Source organism: Lampetra planeri, chromosome 2 (assembly GCF_965212315.1).
Source record: "Lampetra planeri chromosome 2, kcLamPlan1.2.h2, whole genome shotgun sequence".
Classification (NCBI taxonomy): Eukaryota; Metazoa; Chordata; class Hyperoartia; order Petromyzontiformes; family Petromyzontidae; genus Lampetra; species Lampetra planeri.
The window spans coordinates 15,929,196-15,947,697 of record NC_136108.1 but is presented as its reverse complement, the minus strand read 5'-3'; the positions used below and the strand labels follow the sequence as shown (position 1 = coordinate 15,947,697).

The 18,502-nt window shown below is 46.4% G+C and overlaps 1 protein-coding gene across 2 annotated transcripts in view; it reads right to left on the bottom strand.

Annotated features, from left to right (window-relative positions):
- LOC144728958 (nck-associated protein 1-like) overlaps nt 1-18,502 on the bottom strand; it is a 130,501-nt gene that overhangs the window by 17,720 nt on the left and 94,279 nt on the right. For both annotated transcript variants that reach the window (XM_078608747.1, XM_078608757.1), the window contains exons 24-26: nt 11,990-12,083; nt 1,530-1,612; nt 641-721 (exon numbers count right to left, since the gene is read on the bottom strand). In XM_078608747.1, coding sequence (XP_078464873.1) covers nt 641-721; nt 1,530-1,612; nt 11,990-12,083 — 258 coding nt within the window. The remainder of the gene's footprint in view (nt 1-640; nt 722-1,529; nt 1,613-11,989; nt 12,084-18,502) is intronic.

Here is an 18,502-nt window from a genome sequence, read left to right as displayed (position 1 = left end):
TTGGCGTCATCTGGTCCAACCCATGTGAGACTAGGCTCTAAGGAAAGCTGTCTCGGGTGTGGACCAATCAACTTCAAGGACAGTGCACATTATCAGAGTTATGTTTTTTGTTTGCATTATGACTGCAGGTATTGTGGTCTATGTAAACATGACTCCTTGTAAAAAAGGTGTCAGTTTTGTTGCCAGATAGAACGGTAAAAAAACAATTATCAAACCTGCATCGTTGTTAATGTGCAGTGTCACCGATCGCGATTGCATTAAGCGAACCAAGGTTACGTTGAACAATGTCACGCTTTGTTGCATTGTTGCTTTTTGTTCAAAGCGCCCAACCATGCATCAGGACGTTTGCGAGTGCAAATCCTGGTCTGTGGTCGACTCCGAGGTCAATACGATCACCATCTTGTGGTAAATGACGAGTAGTGGGTCACAACAGAGACTGGATCTTGTCTTAGGATTGTAAATGTGGAGATAACTGCCATACACAATTGAGCAGGAAGATAACTTGACTTAGTCGTATATTATTATTTCATTATTAATAAGCTTGTTTTCCCAGGAAAGTCTCAGGAATTTTGGATATAATTACACACTGATTTGCTGGTGTGATTTAATTTGAATGGTGATAATGAAAATACTTTCATACCTTGATGTCCGTTTCTCGAGGAATGTGGTCCTTAAAGTCCTTTATGGAGCCCAAAAGAAATGGAATATGATTGGACAACACCTGAGAAAGACAAAAACGTGATAGTGCAAAATGTATACAGCTTACAACCTTTCACAATAAATTAGAAACATACCTGACTTTGACTATTATGTCAAAATTGTGTTCATTCATACGACTACTTCCACTAATGATCTCTTTAATATGTATACAGTATCCCAGATCCATAGTAATTATAGTTTGTAGCACTCTACCAAATCACTGATGAATGCCTCCCCATGCTGTATCAGTCATGGGGTTTTTATTTGACGATTCTTCGTGGTTAGTTCACGTTGATGAACTGTCTACTAGCCGCGGTTATGGAGCAGTTTTCATTTACTACTGATGTTAGCCATGGTTGGGAATTTAACTCGGGTCGCCGGGTTCATAGTGCGGCACGTGCTAATGACTGTGCCACCTCAAATTCACAACCGCTTAAAATTCCAAATCTCATTGTCTCAGACCCTCTGTCTGAACTAAAAAAAAAACAGTTTTTGGCTAAAAATCACTCCTAGCGGTCTCCATGTTCTCATTTGCACTCATGAGCATGAGCACTGAAGCATTTACCTCGAGTTAATTGGACCCAAATTTACAGGCATGCATGATGGAACATCATGGCAGTGGACGATGGCGCAATATAATAAGTGTCGCACACATTGCTAAAGAGCATTTTGTGTCCTTGCCGAGTCTTGCACGGTGGCATCACCGAGTAGTGCCCAGAATATGCGTGGCTTGTGGCTCCATGCAAAAAGTAGCACGGGGTTGGATAGGGCAGTGCGTAATGCGGGTAATGTGGGTTTGATTAGTAAAATTATGCAATGGCACCACTTACATCATTCAGAGCCTCCTGTGCCAGGGCACGAAAAGAAAGAATCATCCCAATAATGGTCATCCGCTTGAGGAGGCTGTCCACAGCTGCAGGAGAAATCAGAGGCATTTGAGAAACGTCTGAACGCGAAGTTGGTTTGCATGAGCGTAAAAAAAGTTTTCTATCAGTCTACCTACGACTGTCTGGGCTGGCCCAGTGCTCATCCAAACCACGCCACTTCAGGAAGGATGCCGACAAGGAAGGAGGCCTCCAGAGACACCAAATTTCACAGAGGTTGAGCGCAATTGCTTCGATTTCATTGCTCAGAAATTCCTACAGTAAAATAACCCCGAATCAGGCCCACAGAAAGCCAACGTTGGGCTCAAGACAAAATCGAGTGGCAGTCTCCTTCCATGCAATTTGGGGCTTTCCCCTTTCAAACTTCTATTATTCTCACATGCCCTCCCCTCAACGTGACCCTGTTCCCTTCCATGCATCTAAACGACCCAATAGAGAATAAAGTTTAGATGGAAGCATATTATATAATTTTTTACAACGTAGATTTTTTTTATGTATTACTTACTGTTAGTAACTCAGCTTATTGTAGAGTATAGTAAGTACACTGATGATGCTATGTAGTTTATACTTTAGTTTGTTATGCAGTTTTTACTTTAGTTTTTTACGTGGTTGTTTAGTAACTGCAGCTACATACTATTAACATTCCTTTCCTTTGTTAATGCTACCCCCCTCCCCCCCCCTTTGATGCTGCTAATCCTGCATAATGCACGGGCATAGTATTGATTTGGAACCCCCCCCCGCCCACCTCCTACGCATTTTCCATATGCTGAATTCCTCTTGATATGCAAATTATTTTGTCTAGGCGCTCTTCTTCCCACCTCCCCCCCTCTAACCCAGCTTAAATATACGCTCCAAGCTTGGTGGTGTTTCATTCTTCGCCTGAGGACGGCTACTTGCGTTGTGGCCGAAACGTCGTGAGAATTGTTTTATTATGTTTTATTTTTATTATTTTATTACTTCCCTTCTACGTGACTTTACCGAAAGAACCAAGAAGATGGACCCAATAGCCATCCACATACAACTACGATTTCGTAGATGATCATATGCACTACAGCTTATCAATGAGCCATTATTGTCATGTAATAATCTCTGGGGTTCTTACATTACTCTCATTTGTCCTGCCTACTTGATACCTGAACATCTGACCTCGGTTGTTATTCTAAATCAGTAAGAGCTAAGGGACAGTTTTTACTTCGCTTAACTTGTTAAAACTTTATGCAGACTTTTATGAGTATTAACAGTCCCAAAGCATCTTCATAAAATGAGAATTATACAGACATATGCAGTGACAGTGCCAAACCTAACTTGAGGCCAGTAGCATTGGTATTAAAATCCCACCGAGATATCATCATACTTGTTGGCGTTTTATTTGCGGGAATTTTTCGTACACATTATTAAAATTTACTTATTTTCCTAGCCTTTCCGGCTTACCCCGATTTCCGGCTGTATCAAATCCAGCTTTGAGAGCCTTTACTATATTTAATTTATGTGTAAACATGTGTAATAAACGACTGGACCACGATGTCTGGCTCAGTGTCCTTTATTCTTCGGTTCGTGCTGTACACCCACACGGCTGTCTTTACTCTGTAGCTTCTCCACGGTGCTGACTCCAATGTCGGCCCGATCCCCAACAGCAGCTCCGCTGCTGTTTCTCTCACACAGCCCCCCTTGGCTGTACTCTCTGCTGCTCTTCTCCCTCCGCAGCTCCTCCTGGCAGCCACACCGCTGCCTCTATCAAGCAGCCCCCTCTCTCTCTCTCTCCGCAGCTCCTCCTGGCAGCCACACCGCTGCCTCTAACTCGCAGCCCTCCTGGCTGTCTCCTCCCCAGCTGCACACCACTCCGCAGCTTGCTCTTATCTTCGGGGTTGGCTCCCGATCGCCGTCGGCGCCCCCCCCTTCTCCACACTTGCCCGCGTGGCCTCACTCTTTTCCGCTCACACCCCGACTGACTTCCCCTTCCGGTTTACCCGCTTAAAGCCCCGAACCTTACCCCCACGTCACATGACTCCACCCCCCGTGACGTCACCTCCGGAAGGTCGCTTACGCCCGCATTACACCACCCTCCCCCGTAGAAAAATCCCAGCCGACCTCGGCTGACCAATAGCAAATCGTAATGCGGCGAACCGAGCTTCCCCCCCTAAAGGACACTAAGCATATAATGTAACAGCAAGAACAACAACAACGCAATCAACATCAACGATCGTACAAAAGCATGCAATAAATACAACTGTAAGAAGAAAATAACAAGACAACAACACTCAACGAAACGTAAGCGATTTGGAACGTGTGCGGGTCGCCGGCCCGTCCCGGACGGTCGGCGGCCCACTCGCAGAACGGGAACGCGATGAAAGTCGAGGAACGACAGGGGGTAATCCCCCTGTCGCAGCTGGAAGTCCACCGCCGTCCCGTGTCTCTAAAGAGTTAGTCTTGGGCTTGTCCTGTGACCGTGCCCGCAGCTGGGTCGGAAGGGCTGCAGGGCTCGAAGGTCCCGCAGACCTGGCAGGCGTCCTCCGAGCAGGGCCCCTCGTCCCCCGCAATGTCACGGCCGGCCTGTCTGGAACAGGTACGACAGGCGCTCTAGCAAAATCAATGGACGCAGGCAGGGGAGAGTCAGCAGCAACAGACCCCGGCAAGGCAACATTGGGGGATGACGCATCATGTAAGGGAGCAACATATGGTTTCAAGCGCGACGTATGCACAACCCAGCGACGAGACCCAATCTGGACGCGTGCTGTCTGTGGGTTGGGAACCGCAATGAGGCGTACGGGACCATGCCAGGGTTTGTGCAATTTCGGCGAGGTCCCCGGACGTACCTGTGGACAATGAAGCCAGGCTAGGTCCCCAACCTTCCAAGGGCACTCCCCCTCAGACCGTCGCGCATATCGCTCGTTCCGGGCCTGGGCTTTGGCCGTAGCCACGCGGGCATTCTCCCGCGCCTCCGTGACTCGGCGAACCGTGTCCTGAATGTATTCAGGAAGTGGTTTCCGAGGTCCCTTCACCCCAGTTCCCAATTGCACATCCACCGGCGGCACGTTTTCCCGACCATACATAAGGTAAAACGGCGAATATCCCGTAGCCGCATGAGGCGTCATCCTGTACGCCGAAAGCACCCCGGGGATGTGCAGATCCCAATCTGATTGTTGTTCACTCACGGTATGGCAAAGCATGGCAGACAATGTCCTGTTCAGCCGTTCAACCATACCATCCGTCTGCGGATGGTATGGGGATGTCCGTACTTTCTTAGTCCCAAGGCCCGCGCACACTTCCGCCAATAATTTAGAAGAGAAATTCCTGCCCTGGTCCGTGAGGAGTCTCTCAGGCGCCCCCTTATCCATAATATACCCAAACAAAAAGGCGTCGGTAATGGCCGCGGCCGACTGATCAGGCAACGGCCAGGCCATCGGCCAACGGGAGAGGTACTCAACCCCTACCAGCAAATATTTATTACCCCTCGCCGATGGTGGAAAAGGTCCCAATATGTCCAGTGCCACCAATTCATTGACTCGAGACACCTGAATCGACTGGAGAGGCGGCACGTAAGGATGTTTCGGCGGCTTACGTTGTGCACACGCAGGGCACGCGCGCACGTGCCCTACGACATCTGTCGCCATGCCGTGCCAAAAATAATGACGTTGCAACGTCAACAAGGTCTTCTGCACCCCTAAATGTAAGAGAGTGTCACAATGGAGGGTTCTAATCAACTCGAACCGCAAGGACGTTGGTACCACCAGGCGCCAACGTTCCTGGAACCCCTCCCGCCACATAAGCAGACCATCTCGGAGAGCGGTTTGCGGCCCCACAGCCGTACTCGGACTCCCATTGTCCTTAGCAGACCGCTTCCGCAAGGACACCAATGACTCATCCATCATCTGTTCCCGGATCCAGACAGACCGCGGCAGATTCAAAACCCCGTCAGCCGGTCCCGGTTCCATCGGAGTGTCCGACTTCTCGACGGCCAACGTGAGCGGCTGAGGGGGGTTTGGAATCGGCGAACACCTATGCGTCCCCGACTCACATTTACAAGGGGCGCGCCGCGGTAATCTGGAAAGTGCGTCAGCGTTCGCATGGCGCACACCCTTCCGATGTTGAATTTGGAAGGAAAATTCCTGTAGCGTGTCCAACCAACGTGCCAACTGTCCGGATGGCTGGTCAATTTTAAGGGCATATTGCAAGGCCGCATGATCCGTACGCACAATAAAAGAACGACCGTAGAGGTATGGTCGAAATTGCCGTAGGGAAAAAACAACCGCCAATAGTTCTCTGCGAGTGACACAGTAGCGGGTTTCCGCAGGAGACAAGACTCGGCTACCATACGCCACGACACGCTCTACACCCCCTTTAGACTGTGATAACACCGCCCCAATACCTGTGTCACTCGCGTCCGTATCAAGAATGAATGGGTGATCGAAATCGGGATAATCCAATGTTGGGGCCGTGGCCAATAGATCACGCAGACTCCGAAAGGCCGCCTCCTCCGGCTGTCCCCAACCAAACTTCCGTCCTTTACCCGTAAGGAGATGCAAAGGCCTCGCAATCGTCGCAAAACCCGGCACGAATCTTCGGTAATACGAGGCAAATCCCAAAAACCGCCGAACATCCCCCACGGTGGCCGGAGTCGGCCAATCCCGGACGCACGCCGTCTTTTCCGGATCCGTGGACACTCCCTCAGCGCTCACAATGTGCCCCAAATAGCGGACGGACCGTTGCAGTAGGTGACATTTCTTTGGTTTGAATTTCAATTTGGCAGAACGCATCCTCGTGAACACTGTCTCCAGGCGCGTCAAATGTTCATCGAATGTGCGGCTGAAGACAATGATATCGTCCAAATATATAAGACATGTCTCCCACTGCAACCCCGTCAAAACGAGCTCCATCAATCTTTGAAATGTAGCAGGGGCCGCATTCAATCCCATCGGGAGACAGTTGAATTGAAATAACCCCTGCGGCGTACGGAAAGCGGTTTTCTCCCGTGAGGACTCGTCAAGGGGAAGCTGCCAAAATCCCGAAGAGAGGTCCAGTGTGGAAAAGAACTTAGCCCCCGACAATGCGTCGAGGGAGTCATCCATACGCGGCAGGGGGTACGCATCTGCCACCGATATCTTATTCAATTTGCGGAAATCAACACAAAATCGCAATTTGCCATCCTTCTTCTTAACCAAGACGACTGGAGCGCCCCATGGGCTGTTAGATGGCGATATAATGTCCGCAGCCAACATGTCTTCCACTGCCCCCCGTACGTGTTCTCGCTCCGCAGGACTCATCCGATGCGAATTTAATCGAATAGGGGCAGCATCGCCCGTCTCAATGTGATGGTAAAGCAAGGAAGTGCGGCCCAAATCCAAATCATCGGAGCTGAACACATCGGAATATGTCAACAACAATTTACGCAGCGCACCACGTTGCTCCATGGACAGGGAAGAATTTTCGTCACATAATTGAGCAACCCAACGATCATCCGAACTCCTTGGCTCGGAAACCCCAGCAACAACTCCCCGGCTATGTGGACAATCATGGGTCGCAAACGCCGTAGTGGCATGTGCCACAACCGTACCGGCCGGGACACGGACGTTTTCTCCCCCCGCATTAAGCACCTGTAAAAACGGTAATTGATCCGGCCGGACGATGGTCTGTGCCCCCACTAACGCCAACCCGGTTGTTATCGTGGCGGACGGTGACAACAAGACCCCTACTGCTCCTAGCCGATCAGGCAGGGGCTTCCGATACCGCAAGGGTATAAGCATCTGTGTACCAGGTGGAATGTCCACAGATGCGACGGACAGCGCCTGCACTTGTACGGCCGAAGCAGGTCGCCCCCAGGGCGACGGCAGAAACGAGATTTGACGGCCCCCCGGCAGTTCAATACAATTCTCATTGATTTTGATCAAAATGGGCATCTTAGCCAAAAAATCGGTGCCTAACAAACAAGGAACCGCCAAAGATCTCGATATCAACACAACACCCGAGGCCGACACATCCCCAATAGATATCTTAGCATCCACCTGACCCACGATGCCCATGCTACCCCCGTTCGCAGCGACGCACGACCCATAAACCGGACGCACAGCCCCCGACGGAATGCCCAACAGATGGAAAATGACATCCGATATAATAGTCGCAGACGCCCCCGAGTCGACCAAAATGCGCACGTCCACACCTTGTATGGACCCCGGTACAGTGGACGAACCCGTAGCGGCCGCGACAACTCTCCGTGCCAATTTGCGCCACTGCGTAACTGAATGACAAGGCCCCGTCGATGGCCTTTCTTTAACAACAACAATAGGATCGCGCAACACAGGTGGTGGGTGAGGTGGAAAGCCTTGCCGAGTGTCTGGTGCGTGCCGACATGCCTGTTTCGGAGGATCTTTAGCCGACTTGACCGGTGCCGAGGCCTCCTGCTGCGGCGGAGCCGGGAAGCGGGCCCAGCAGTCTCTGGCGTAGTGGCCCCTACGCCCGCAGCGGAAACATTCGGCCTCGTTGCGCCGAAGCGCAGGCCTCGCCTCCTGACGGCCCCGTTCTGGTAGCATCGCGCGCGGTCTCGGCCCGCCGCGTCCCGTCCATGGAGCGGAGGCGGCCGTCAGTTGTTGAGGGCCCCGGTCATCCGGAACATAGACGGCCTGCGCAGGGTCCCACCCCAGCGCATCCCCTTCTTTGACGGGCCCCCCCGTCCACGCCGTCACTTGTTTCCAGCGACGGAGGTTGAATTGCGCATCGAGACACTTAGCAGCCATCCGGGAAGTTAGCTTCTCATGCCCACACACAGGCATGGGGATCCCTAGATCCCGAGACAACTCCAACATTTTCCCTAATATGAGAGGCTCAAGCAGGTCCTGTGGCGTCTCAGGATAAGCTGCCATGGCCAGCTCCAGCACCGCACCCCTGAACGCCACGGGCGACTCCTCTGGTGCTCGTTGTCGTTGAGCGAATCGCCGATGCGCATCATCTGGTGGCTCATAAGCATCGGCCATTTCTTGAAAAACACCACATAAAGTTGCCTTCTTATCGGTCGCTATGGAACGGAAGAATCGGACAGATTCGTCGTCCAGAAGAGTCGGCAACACCTCCAAAGCCTCCGCATCGGTCCATCTTGCTGTGCGTACCGCCGCCAAGAAGCGGCAGGCGAACGCGCTCCAGTCCCCACCGACGGAAAATTCTTTAACTGTTGTAAGGTGGCGACTCCGACTCCTCTTCCCGCCGTCTTCCAATGGTGGTGGTTGTGATGGCAAATTCAAAATGGCGTCGGCCCGCGGCGTGGCCAAGATGGCGGTTTGGCGCCACGGAGCGCGCAAAATGGCGGCCTCTTGCCGCGTGGGCAATGGCGGCGGCAGGACAGGCAACGTGGCGGCCCGCGGAGCACCACTTGCATCATCCATCGTCCCTGGCGCGACGAGATGGCATAGATGCGCCAGGACGTCCTGAAGTGCCTCCAGTTGTACCGCCATCGCTTGCCATCGTTGATCCGCGTCTGATGATGTCGACGGACCCGCCACCGCGCCAACATCCTCCACACCCGTTCCCGTGGTCGCCTCAGCCTGGCTCTCCTCCACCACCCCAACAGGATCCGTGGTTGGAGGGAGTTCGTCGTCGTCGGACGAAGAAGCCGATGCAGGCGCCGGATTAACTTTCTTCCTCACTTGTTTCGACATGCCGTTGCACTTCCGACACCAGTGTAATAAACGACTGGACCACGATGTCTGGCTCAGTGTCCTTTATTCTTCGGTTCGTGCTGTACACCCACACGGCTGTCTTTACTCTGTAGCTTCTCCACGGTGCTGACTCCAATGTCGGCCCGATCCCCAACAGCAGCTCCGCTGCTGTTTCTCTCACACAGCCCCCCTTGGCTGTACTCTCTGCTGCTCTTCTCCCTCCGCAGCTCCTCCTGGCAGCCACACCGCTGCCTCTATCAAGCAGCCCCCTCTCTCTCTCTCTCCGCAGCTCCTCCTGGCAGCCACACCGCTGCCTCTAACTCGCAGCCCTCCTGGCTGTCTCCTCCCCAGCTGCACACCACTCCGCAGCTTGCTCTTATCTTCGGGGTTGGCTCCCGATCGCCGTCGGCGCCCCCCCCTTCTCCACACTTGCCCGCGTGGCCTCACTCTTTTCCGCTCACACCCCGACTGACTTCCCCTTCCGGTTTACCCGCTTAAAGCCCCGAACCTTACCCCCACGTCACATGACTCCACCCCCCGTGACGTCACCTCCGGAAGGTCGCTTACGCCCGCATTACACATGTATTAAATACGTCTGCTAATTGTTCCTACAACTGGCCCCACTTCTGATGATTTCTACAGTTATACCAGCTGGTTCAGGAGCTTTCCTATTGGGCAAACTGTGATGGGCAGACTTCTTGAAATGTGACATCTGTAACTTCCTCCTCTTCATCTGAAAACATTTAAATTCTTGAGATGTTTTTTATTTGCTATATAAATCCGCATAACAATTACTGCACTCATTTTATAATTTGATCTCTATCATGCATTCTTTTTTCATCTTTCTCCCTTAAGGTTACCATTTTGTGAATAACCAATCGTGCTTTTATACAACAATTGCTTGCTATGACGTCTTCAAACCTGTTTGTGCCATGTTCTGAGTATTTTTGCTAATTAATTTTCCTAATCGTTTTAAAGAGTTATGTGTATTCAATATGTAGTTTAGCATCTTTTCGGCTAAACTCTTTCTCAGCATGTCTTTTGTGGTTTCAGATAATTTGATTAAAATTAACTTTTTAAACTCCCCCGCACCCCCCACTTTCAATGTGCTATCCATTACATTGATATTAGCAGTCACTTTATGTAGTCACTTTATTGGAAAATTACATACATCTGCTCGGCGTAATACAATCAGCCTCCGTTAAATTGGCAGACAGTTTTTTTTTTATGGCCATTAGAATGTGCAAGCTCTTTGGCGTTTTTACAAGTGATAAGCCACTTCGTTGAGCTATCATTTGTGGCCAGGACACTTCTGAAAAAGAGCTATGTAGCTCAGTGGGCCTTACCTGGTAAAATAAAGATAATTTAGTGTTGTGTACCAAGATACAACTGCAATACAATCAAAACGGGGACATTGATTGCCCCCCCCCCACCCCTTTGTGACAGCTATACTTTTAAAATGGCTTCCAATCTTTTTCAATTTCTGCACTCCAGTTACTCAGAGGTCAGTTGTAAACTCCTTAACCTCCTCACACAGGAATGCAAGATGGTGAACCCTTACTCACCAAGATGTGAAAGCAGTGGGGTGTTTTTGATCCCCCAGTACAGTCTATAACTATTGCGAAACGATAAATGTGGACGATGGAGCTACCATCGCTTAAACGGTGTGATGATAGCCAGAATGTTGAAAATGTTGGAAGTATGCCAATAGGCTGACTCTGCTCAGGTTAAATCCCCAATAAGGTTATTTCAGAGAGCAGTGTTGCAGAGTTGGAAGGTAATCTGTTCAACAACACTTTCGATTAAAAAAGGAGCTACGCAAAAAACTAAATGTTCTTCCCGAAAAGATCAATTGGCCCTCATGTGCATCAACTACTGTCATGTGATGTTCTTTAAATATAAAATGCTATCTGCAAATTGGCAACATTATCTAAGATCTGAGCATATGCCAGAGCTATTGTTCATGAACTCCAAGAACAAAATTTTTCAAACCCAACATAAACATGGCACCAAGCTGTTTGCACACGAAAGGCAGGAGATCTTTCTTCCACGCAAGAAAAATCACTAGATCTTACTTACATATAACTCAGGCAGATTCCTTTAGTTGTGTACCAATCGTGGACAAAGCAAAATGGAAAAAATCCAGAACATTTCCTTTGATCTGTGTGTAACGTGACATAAACCAGTGATCGTATACAAGCCGCAATGTCTGTTTTAGTTGATGCTTAAATGTTTTAATACGCAAACATAAAAAAGATGTTAATAATGACGTGCAAAATTCACTGTAGAATGCACGTTTCAACTTGTTACAATTACTATTTTTTAAATGAGTAAACAGGATCCATAAATGGAAACATTAACAGCAGGTTATGGAAGAACAAATACATTTGAGAAAACATTTTACATTTAATATTATCCGGATAAAAAGTACCATGATCTGCAAAGCTGATTTTGGCAATTTATTTAAATTAGACAATTTGTAACATTAAAAGCTTGGCTGCTATATTAACTTTTTTTAGATGGTAACATTTTCTCCAGTTGGTAATCTGGATATTAAGGTTCCACAGTTGATTTTCGTCCTAAATTAAAGGCCCAGGGTCCTTAACCCCATCCTACATTTCACTGTCTGACAAGCTGGGTTTCTGACAGCAAATGGAAATAGCTAAGCTCCTGGGAGAGAGCATGTGCATTGTACACACCAACACAGTGAATGGCCTCACGATGGCAAGTCGCTGAAACCCTGCGATGAGGTGTCACACTTACAAGTCAGACGACGGAAAAGCAATGCCATCTGCTCGGGCTTGTCGAAGCTCGTGCGCATCTGAGAGAGCACTTCCATGTTCTCCATCACAAGTTTCTGCGTATCGCAACACACACACCATCCAGAAAGTAGAATAATCATGGCTTTGGAATAAAAATTAGCAGTTCATTTGTTTCTCTTTACACTTTTATATCTAGCTTATGACCACAATGCAACTCTCCAGCAAGCCCTTGAGATATATTAATCAACATCGAACTACACTTGGCCACAAATAAAAAGCTCAACGAAGTACCCTATCGTGTGTAAATGTATAGCAACCAAATACTCTGAATGTGGAGGGAAAAAACGTAGGATCCTGAGAAAAATCGACACGACCACAGGGGGAACATGCAAACTCCAAATATAGAGCAAGCATCAGGGTCAGGATCAAACCCACGCACTCCTGTATAACTGGCAAAGTAGTTAACATCTCGCCACCAGCCATGATCTATCCACTGCTGGATAAAGGGCTCCCCATAATTCCACTGTTCCTTATTAACCCTCTATGTCACACTCCATCTCGCTCCTGCACAAAAGCTGATCTCTCTCAATGCTCCAATGGACAGGTGGTCATTGTCTCTAGCAAACTGCCTCCTTTAGCTGCTATTCAATCACCACATCTCTTCAATTGGCCAACATTCCTTCTAGTAATATGTGTTCTGTCCAAGCCCACTAACTTGACATTAGTTCTATCGACTCTGTTCTCCAATTCACCAGTTTTTCTTTCTGCCTCACTATAATTCCCAGCATGCATCTGTCCACACATCTTTACTTCTTTGCCGGGCAATGGTGGCGCATGCCTGTAATCCAGCACCGGTTGGTGGATTGCACAAATTTTGCTAAACTCCCTCCTTGGTGGCATCAAGGTGCGATACCCTGGCTCGCCAGGAGAAGGCAGTGCAGCAAATGGAATAATCACCACCTGTTTCCATCTGTAAGGGGATAGTGTTGAGGATTATCTCCAGGTGCTCCGGTTTCCTTCCACTTGTATAAACACTCATTCATTGGCTGACAACATCTTAACATAAAAACCCAACGCAGGACCCTCCTGAAAATGAATCCTATGATTGAGTGTGGCTATCCTGGAAAAAATAATTATATTATCACATCGCTTTCGATTGATGACAAAGCTGGTAAGAGACAATTATTGAAAAGTTTGTCTTTAGGCACACTGGGGTATGTTGCTATTCAGTATAAAATCCAGTTTAATGATACATAGTGTTAGGATAAACATGATTATTAATGACACAATACAAAGGCGAGTTCATGCAGGCTTCACTCTTCAATATTAACAGTGTGGAGTTTCCCATTATATAATACGAGTTAATAAAATGTCTTCCCCAGGCAAAAGTTTTCAATAAATATAATTAAGCTAATATGATTTGTTACAACTTTTATCTACGATCAGATACGAATAACTACTCCAAAAATGTGCATTTTTTCGCAAAAAATGTGTTCACGAATTGATTCAACTTATTCGATTTTAAGACGAACCCATCGGAAACCGCTCAATTTAAAGATTACAGTTTTATTTATTTATTAGAAAGAACAAAAATTAATTAACTTAATACTCTATCAGGGGAAGCTCCAATTTTTTACCGTTTTCGAATTATTTAGATTTGAGCATCAAATAAAATGTGGATTTGTTTAGTTCAAAACCGGTTTAATCAGAAATATCTCAAAAACAATAAAATATAGAACATTAGTTCTCACTTTCATGTAATTTGCCATTTAACGCTCTATCAGTTGAACAAACTGCAGTGTTATATCTTGAACGGTTTCTGAATGACACGCACAAACATGTTTATGGGGCACTTAAAATCGAGATTTGGGGGCCTTCAAATGAAAAATCTCGATTTTCTGATTTTTTTCCTGTTGTTTGTGTCATAAAAGCTACCTATGTACCACATTTCAGCTTTCTACCTTGTCGGGAAGTACCCGAGAGGTTTTTGAGAGATACATACAGATTAAGGTCTTTATTTATATAAATGAGGAAGGGATGCATGAAAATGTGAGGTTTTAAGCAACTTACTTATTCAAATAAATGTTAGAGACACCTCTGAAGCCAAGATAAGATCCACTTCAAACATTATTTATAATTGCATTGGTGCACTCTCAATCCTAAATATAAAAAAAACAAAGTCATCACTAAAATGTAAATAACAAGACGTTCTTACAAACCGTTTGCGTAACGAGAACATTTTATCTTCTTGGTTCTTTCGGTAAAGTCACGTAGAAGGGAAGTAATAAAATAATAAAAATAAAACATAATAAAATAATTCTCACGACGTTTCGGCCACAACGCAAGCAGCCGTCTTCAGGTGGAGAACAGGTCTGTCTACTTGTCTACTTGACAGACCTGTTCTTCACCTGAGGACGGCTGCTTGCGTTGTGGCCGAAACGTCGTGAGAATTATTTTATTGTTTTATTTATTTTATTTTATTATTTCCCTTCTACGTGACTTTACCGAAAGAACCAAGAAGATGAATCCCTGCAGTCACGAAAGCTTTAAATGGAAAGAGAACATTTTACATTAACACCTGCGCTGGTACCAGCAGCAGTTTGTTAGTTGCAAAAAAAGCATTTAAATTCTCACACATCACCAAATCAACAACCGCTTTCCCGTGGTGTGCATTAAGAGCTCACACCACCGTTGACATGTGGGGAAAAACCCCCACCAACAGATTCAGGATCTATCTATGCCCGCTTCACACGACGCATTTTGGTCCACACCCAAATTCGCTTGGCGCTGCCGGGAACCGATCGGCGTGCGTACAGGCAGCAGCTATTGCCAACGCGCGGGGCTCTCCACACGGCACTGCGGCTGCTGCTGCTGCTATTGGGCAAGCGCGGCTGGGCCCGCATCTGAAGTCCTTAGGTCAAAACGTGACGCAGAGCGTCCAAAGCCGAGCACGGGTCACCCGAGATGGATGATGGGGCTTTGGTGGAGCGGCAACTCTGCTTTGTGCTCAAATGCCATCCGCTGTGTGCGTGTGGCGAGGCCGTGGCATTGTCATTTCCTAAGGTGTTCTCACATTATGGGTTGTTAAGCAGAGTGGCAGCCTCAGCTTTGTGGTATAACACATTTGAAATGCTATCCTGTAACCTTTAAACAATGAACGCACTTCGTTAATGTTGGCACCGCAGCACATGCTGTACCTTTCTGAGATAGCTTTTTGTGTCATACGATATTACATTTTTTTTACAGTTTTTCTTTCAGGGTCCAATTGACTGCAATTGAAACCCTAAAAATGTCTACAGCTGTCATGCGCTAGTCTGGCTCTGATGCTTTTCTGCCATACGCCCATACCGGGTGCTGCATACACACACATTACTGCCCCTGCAGATGTGCGATGAGAATAATAACTCAACTCTCTCCCTGCTCAATTAGGTATTAGGCAGTGCGAATCTCCACTGGTGGCCAGAGTTGGTGGTACAAAATTACCACATTGCTGTGATGGGAGTCTAAACGACAACTGCTATTTACTTCCAAAAACAAGGTGCTTATTTTATCGACCTTTAGGGATACTGAGCTCTAAGGTCGACCCCTGATTGCGAGTCCAGCCCTCTGCTAAAGTGTAAACATTTGAAGCCAACGCCACCATGATGCATCTCCGATCTTTGTATTCAGGCTAAAGGTTACTGCCGAGCAATGTTTAAGTTTTGAAAGCACCGCTGAGCATTGTTTAGGCTGTGCATGGACAAAAAAAACAGCTAAGCAATTTATTACACTGTGTTTATATGCAATGGGAACTAATGATAAACTAAAGAGTGGGAGCAATTCATAGAGGTTGTTTTTGTTAGTTTGGGACCTTCTGTAACGTAAACAACCTTGGATAATTTGCACTGGATATGGTCAAGGCATCTAGACACAATGTGGCACAGCCAAGGAGGGTTGCCAAGTCTGATAAATAAAAAAACGCCTTCGATGCGAGTCAATGTTACGTGAACAAATATGAATATAAAAAATATATTTTATAAAAACAAGTTTAATTCTCTGGAGATGTTCAGACTTTTCCTTGAATTTTAAGATGCTGTCTCTCTCCAAAAGGAATACAATCACAGCACAATATTGATTACTGCTAAAGCCAAGTGTCTCACTCATTATGCGAGTGTTGGGTGGCACTCATATTCATTGGCTGACCTGAGCCAATGGTGAAAATTCCATATTTCTGTGGAAGGCCAGTTTCTTTATTGGACAAATACTATTATTTTCCAACAGTTATGCTAATTTTGTTGATTTCAGATGAATGCTGGACTAAGTCGACCCCCACATGGACTTTAAACTGTACGACTAATGTAGCAAATATCATCATCAGCCATGATCAATCCACTGCTGGATGATGGTCTTCGAAAGCTGTCGCCACCCCTCAGTCAGCCGATGCAACAATCCACCCAGATCCTTCGCATGGACCAACATTATCGCTCGGTTACTCATATTCTGCTGTGTTTTCCAGTTGTGTCCCTCCATAAGATATATCTGGTTGTTGCACAAATATGAATTAACAAGTCAATCCCTTTAAGGTACTCACTGAGATGATGATATAATATTGTTTGTAATGATATGTTGTACACGGCTACGTGATGTTGTATACAGGTGCTATGAAGAAGGACCATTGTTTGAAACGTCGCCTTGTGATATTTTCTCTTCCTTTTAGGGCCACATCTGTTTTTGGATGAATGTGTTGGGACTTTTTCATTGTTATTTGTGGTGTGACAGCAGCAGCAGTCTGCCTCACAACCGTCTACTGGGTGGTGTCGCACTACTACTTTGGTAAGTGAATGTTTAAGAACCCTCCATGCTCCCTTTGTGTGATATTTCCCCAAACACCAGGGTGCATGATATGACGTCAAAGTGAATGTTACCCTGCACAGAGTGAGCAATTTGACAACGACGACGAGTAAGTAATTAATCACGCAAGAAGGAAAATGTGACGACAACAAAAGACCCCATCATCACTTAACTTGTTCGGGTAAATGTGAACCTGTGCAGGAATACTTCGTACCAGGGCGTAAGGACAGCGTGACCAAACATTATAAGGACAAAATGTTATGAATATAAAAACTCTAGAGAGCTACGTGTACTTGTGAAATTGTGTTTTAAGGACATGCACATCGCTAAGCCTGACAAAATGTTAAATATTAAGGTGATGACGTTCACAGTAATGTAAAGTCAACTAGAGTTAATCATTGCTTAAGCCAGGGAGCCCATTTTAATACAGACTTTGCCAAGGAGAGATATGGGGAGAAGATACGTGGCACAAAATCGCTCAAATAAAAATACAATGTGCAAAAAATAAAAGTGTAAAACTAAGATTGTAAATTATGAGACCTCCTTTGCCAGTAGCAAAATATAGTAATAGGTTTTTACCCTTTAATCTGGCAACAAAACTGACACCTTTATACAAGGGATCATGTTTGCATTAACCACAACACTTGCAGTCAAAATGCAAACAAAAAGACAACTCTGATAATGTATGCAGTTGCCAGATAAAAGGGCAAAAACCTATTAACATAAGATTGTAAATGTAGTTAATTAAATATTATCACCTTTTTTATATATATCAATTTAAAAAGTCATAATATAACCCGCTCTAATCAAAACCACACGCATTGCTTGTCATATTAACATATGTTAGTGTTGGGAGAGTTTTCTCAGAAGCCTGAACACCAGTGGAGCAGGGCTATCAGGAGACCTCGGCAGTGTTTCACGATTCTCTGCAGAACTCGTTTCATTTTTCTGGAAAACACCGCATTTCTCAAGAGGTGCTGAAAGCTCGCTGCTAACGCTGTAACTGCAGTCCCGCTGAGCCAGTTATTTCACACAGCACTTGACCTGAAAACAAGCACTGGGCATGACCATGTCAAAACAAAGTTATAAGTACAATTCCCCATGAAGTTTTTAAGAAGCCTCAAAGCGTTTAAAAGCCTCAAGCATTTAAAAGGCAAATTGTTTTTATTGATTGAAGTCGTCGTAGTATTAGCATGATCGGTGCGCCAAAATAAAATGCCATACACATCGGGTGACATAAAATAAATAACAATAAAAAAATGTGAATTTTACAGGATACGACCCAGAGGCTTGTGTAACAGTACTGAATTGAGACTGTACCACTAGGCTCATAGGTTCACACTCAGGCGACCACCCTATAATCAATTCACGTTCTCCAGTGTAGCGAGTTAATAGTCTGAAAGCATGATCACCAAAATGTGGCCACGTCTGAGCTGCAAGAAATTAAAATATAAACACACTGCTGCATTCACATGCACCACCTGTGTAGTGTTAACATCCGAGGTCATGCTCTAATACAATATGTGTGCACGTGATGGAAGAAAAGTTATTTCACATTCAACATGCAAAATTCAACACGAAAAATGGCACACGATTGATAGAGATTCCAAATAAATTTGAAAACATAAAACCCGTTAAATGAAATAGAATGTTACACCGACACGGTGAGTGATAATGGTGAAAG